The 4,761-nt window shown below is 39.9% G+C and overlaps 1 protein-coding gene across 3 annotated transcripts in view; it reads right to left on the bottom strand.

Annotated features, from left to right (window-relative positions):
- Window positions 1-128: 128 nt before the first annotated feature.
- The window catches only part of PDK1 (pyruvate dehydrogenase kinase 1), a 27,901-nt gene continuing 23,268 nt past the window's right edge, over window positions 129-4,761 (bottom strand). For 2 of the 3 annotated variants that reach the window (XM_023507547.1, XM_003800877.3), the window contains 2 exons: window positions 3,061-3,174; window positions 129-413 (listed from right to left, as the gene is read on the bottom strand). In XM_023507547.1, the coding sequence (XP_023363315.1) occupies window positions 273-413; window positions 3,061-3,174 (255 nt within the window). In that variant the 3' untranslated portion in view covers window positions 129-272. The remainder of the gene's footprint in view (window positions 414-3,060; window positions 3,175-4,761) is intronic. The other variant, XM_023507548.1, reaches the window with a different exon arrangement.

The following is a 4,761-nucleotide window of genomic DNA, read 5'->3' as shown; positions in this document are numbered from 1 at the left end:
GGAGTCTACCATAAAGAGGAAAGTAGACCAAAACTATAGCTATTTAAAAATATGTTCAATTAACTGTGAAAATATAAATGCAAAATCGGTACAATTTCATCCTTTAGGAAGTTTAACAGGCACAAATGGAATTTGGTTTCCATTTATTCTACCCAAATAGTTAATTGTGAAAATGACACACCAAGCATTTGGTATAATGTAGTTCGGAACACTACTCCTTCCAAATTTAATACTAAAACCTCAGCTGGATTTTCCAGACAGCCCAAGAGTATCTAGGCACTGCGGAATGTGGTCATGTCTTTTGGTTCTCTGCTGGGAATGCACCAGTCATCAGCCTCATGGTTCGTGTTGTAGTGTTTCCAGGCTGCTCTGTTATACACGGGGAGCCTTTCTATTGATTCGGTTGACAAAGCCTGGGGGAGGGAAAAAAAAAGCAAGACTTATGTGTCTGGCATTTTTTAGAATTCATTATTTGAGAAAACAGACAACGGAAAAAAGGGAAATTAAATAACACCCTACTGATACCTTATTATTCATAACACCATGTAAATATGCTTTTAAACAAGATATATATTGGAAATCTGTTATTTTCTAAATCTATGCCACTGATTAATGTGCATGTTGATTGAGTCTGTTGTATGCCCCCAGCAATCCTGGAAGCTGCTGGATTGAAATTTTACAGAAAATGTGACCCAGGCCAGAAGCTAGCTAACTGAAAAAGTCAGTTAAATGTAAAAGCATAAAAAATTGACCTATGTACCTTAGTATGTGGATATACATTTAATGAAAGTCATTTTAATTATTTACTAGAAGAAATTTTTTTTTTCAGTATAGTCGCTGTACTTTTTAAAATTCTTAAGAATCATATCTGCAAATATAAAACAAATATAGATGGCATCTTGGCTTTTGCATGAACAGTTCTCGGCTCTGGGTCTGCTCCTGCATCCTCTCCTCCTGCCTCCGATTCAGTCCCTATGACTTCTGCATTATGCAGGATTTCCTGTTCCAGTATAGCATTACCATTAACCTACTGTTCTATTTCAGCTTTCTGCAAATCCCTGGAACCTGAAATAAACTATATTCCTTGCTATCTTCTTCAAATTAGGATTTTTCAGTAAAATTTCAACCTCCTGCCATATATTGAACCAGAAATTTCATTCTGATAATGCTAAGTAAGGGCTTTTATGTTGATAATTTTAATGATTCTGTAAAACTTTTTGTCTTCTATTTTTTTTGTAGAGACAGAGTCTCACTCCATCACCCTCGGTACAGTGCCGTGGTGTCACAGCTCACAGCAACCTCCAACTCCTGGGCTCAGGTGATTCTCTTGCCTCAGCCTCCTGAGTAGCTGGGACCTCAGGCACCCGCGACAATGCCTGGCTATTTTTTGTTGCAGTTCAGCCGGTGTCAGGTTTGAAGTCACCACCCTTGGTATATGGGGCTGGCGCCCTAGCCACTGAGCCACGGGCACCACCTTGTTTTCTATTTTTTTCTAAAAAATGGAACTAAAAACCTTTCACCTATATCTTCTCTTTATCCCAGAATTTCTTGATCTATAGGCTGGATCAAAATGTTACATTTGGAGACAAAAAATGTTGCATTGATATTGCCCTTTTAATGTTTCTCTCAAATGATATGGTTAAAAAAAAACTATTATCTACAAAGAATTTAACTTTTCACATAAATGTATTTACTCCAATATAAATTCTTCAGCATTTCCTATAAAATAGGTGCCATCTAGTGGCCAAAATAAGAAACTAGAGTCACTAAAAGGAACAGTGGCCCCACTGCTCAACCAACCAAGTGGATGAGTGCTTTTGCCATCCCTATAAATACATACTGATTTACCTTGGTAAATACAATGACTATTCCAGGCTGGGAGGCCAAGCTTCTGCTCCCACCAGGTAAGCTATAGGATTCTCAAGAGTTACCTATATTTGTTCCCAAATCTGTTTATGCAGTTACATCTGTCATTATAATCATAGAATTTTATTACATAAACAAAGAATACACAAAAAGGGATAGTTCCATTGAGAACTAAGATGAATGCTTTGGAAAGATTCACAAAAAAAGTCACATAAAAATTATGAAATTGGAGTCAGAACACATCTGTAAAAGACTGCATAAAATTCAAAAGAATTGTGCATTTGTTTCTTTGCTTAAAGAAACTGAAGTGATATATTAAGTATAGCTTCTGCAAGAAAGACATTGTGACATTCCAATCAAGAGATACACATACAAAGAAAAGGTCATAGCAATGAATACATCAAAAATTAGTGGGTCAATGTCCACATGTGTTTCATATGAAATTTGCATAGCAAGACCCCATCTCTAAAAAATAAAAAAAAATTAGTCAGATGTGGTGGTACATGCCTGTAGTCCCAGCTACTTATGAGGCTGAGGTGGGAGGATCACTTGAGCTCACAAGTTGAGGCTACATGAGCTATGACCAAGCCACTGTGCTCCAGCCTGAGTGACAGAACAAGGTCCTGTTTCTAAACATAAATAAATGAGCCAGGTGTGGTGGCTCATGCCTGTAATCTTAGCACTCTGGGAGGCCAAGGCAGGTGGATTGCCTGAGCTCACAGGTTTGAGACCAGCCTGCGCAAGAGCAAGACACCATCTCTAAAAATAGCCAGGCATTGTGGCAGGCACCTGTAGTCCCAGCTACCTGGGAGGCTGAGACAATTAGATCACTTGAGGAGAGTTTGAGGTTGCTGTGAGCTGTGAAGCCACAGCACTCTATCAAGGTTGACATAACAAGATTGCATCTCAAAAAAAACTAAAATTAATTTTAAAAATACATAAATAATAAAAACAAGATTTGTATTAAATTTTTTTGATTCTCTACTTTAACCCAATTTTTTTCCCACTAATAATCACAGTCCTGAACATGACAGAATGATCTCCATCTCTCCACCTGGAAGAGATCCCATGCAGAAAACCATAATTTTTTATATTTAAACAGCATGAGGTAAAGTTTCATTACAGTTAAATATTGGCTTTTTTCCCACATCATTAAAAGAAATGTTATTAAATCAAGAAGATGGTAGTGATTACCTTAATGTAGATAACCGCGTCTGTCCCATAACCCTCTAGGGAATATAGCTTTAGATCTCCTTGGAAGTACTGTGCATAAAGACGTGATATGGGCAATCCATAACCAAAACCAGCCTATTTGATGAGAAAAACAAAATTCTATTCAGACAGCCACACATTGAACTACTTTTATAATTAAGGCAAATGCTAACACAGCCTGCAGCTGAGAGATCTGTGCGTATTTACTGATAATGATTAGGTGGATGTATTGATTACCACATCAGCTGACTACCCTTTGGTCATTTAAAGCTCTCTGCCCTGTGGCTCAAAAGAGTAGGGCACTGGCCCCATATACCAGAGGTGGTGGGTTCAAACCTGGCCCGGTCCAAAACTGCAAAAAAAAAAAAAAAAAAGCAGCAGGTCTTCATTCTCTACTATTCAGCCATAAAGAAAGAGGGAGGCTTTACATCTTTTGCATTGACCTGGACGGAGATGGAGAACATGCTCCTTAGTAAAGTCATCACGGGAATGGAAAACCAAGTATCCCGTGTAGTCAATACTAAATGAAGCTGGCAGACAAACCAATACACACCCACACAAGGGAAAAACTCAATTACTTCAAGTTGGGGAAAAGAGAAAGGGGCCAGGAGGGAGGGGATTGGTGCACTCTCACCTAATAGGCACAATGCACTTGGCACATCTCCTGGGTGAGGGGCACAACTACAACAAGCACTTTATCTAACAAACGCAAACAATGTAAACTACTTGTTTGGGACCTCAGATTAGTCTGACATTTAAAAATATAAGGCTCTTCGTTCTCTCTATAAAATGACTTGAGGTGGTCTGGAGGAGGCATGCTGCTTTCCCTTGATGGCCTATGGTATCCCCATACTGCTTGGCAATGGCCTACAAAACAAGTTATCTCTTCTAGAAGCAAGAGTAGAAAAAGCCTCCCTACAGCCTAATATTTATGTACGCAGTTATCTCATGACTTCGTATCATAAATTCCCAGCCTGTGCTCTGAACCTGCAGAGATCCATGATAGGTCTACTTTCTTACTTCTCACTGAAAGGTACTGTCCTGCTTAAAAATCCTCAAAGCATCCCACCACTCCCCCCACCCTCATCCCACTGCCTTAGAGATAAAATTCCAAGCTTCTAAACAGACCTTTCTGGACCCAGTGAGGCCAGGTCTCTGACTCCCACTTTCCAGGCTGACAGACCTACCACTCCTGCTCTTACATTCCTTAAACAAATCTCTTCTGTGTCTCTTCATCCTGTTCCCAGCATCTGGAATGGCCTCAGCCTTTACCTAGATAAATCCTACCAATTCTTAATATGAAACAAAACATGTGGATAAAATGTTTTGATTATCAAGGTGTATCTCCAGTAACATCCCATACAGCACATTAGTTAAGATTTTATATTGACTCAGGAATCAGAGTGCTATTTTTTTTTTTTTTTTAGAGACAGAGTCTTACTTTATCGCCCTTGGTAGAGTGCTGTGGCATCACAGTTCACAGCAATCTCCAACTCCTGGGCTCAGGCGATTCTCTTGCCTTAGCCTCCCGAGTAGCTGGGACTACAGGCACCTGCCCCAACGCCCCGCCACCCGGCTATTTGTTTGTTGCAGTTTGGCTGGGGTCAGGCTCGAACTCGCCACCCTCAGTATATGGTGCCGGCGCCCTACCCATTGAGTCACAGGCGCCACCCTCAGAGTGCT

Source organism: Otolemur garnettii, unplaced genomic scaffold (assembly GCF_000181295.1).
Source record: "Otolemur garnettii isolate 467f Iridium unplaced genomic scaffold, OtoGar3 scaffold00187, whole genome shotgun sequence".
Lineage (NCBI taxonomy): Eukaryota > Metazoa > Chordata > Mammalia > Primates > Galagidae > Otolemur > Otolemur garnettii.
The sequence above is the reverse complement of the archived record's forward strand: the minus strand, read 5'-3'. Positions and strand labels throughout refer to the sequence as shown.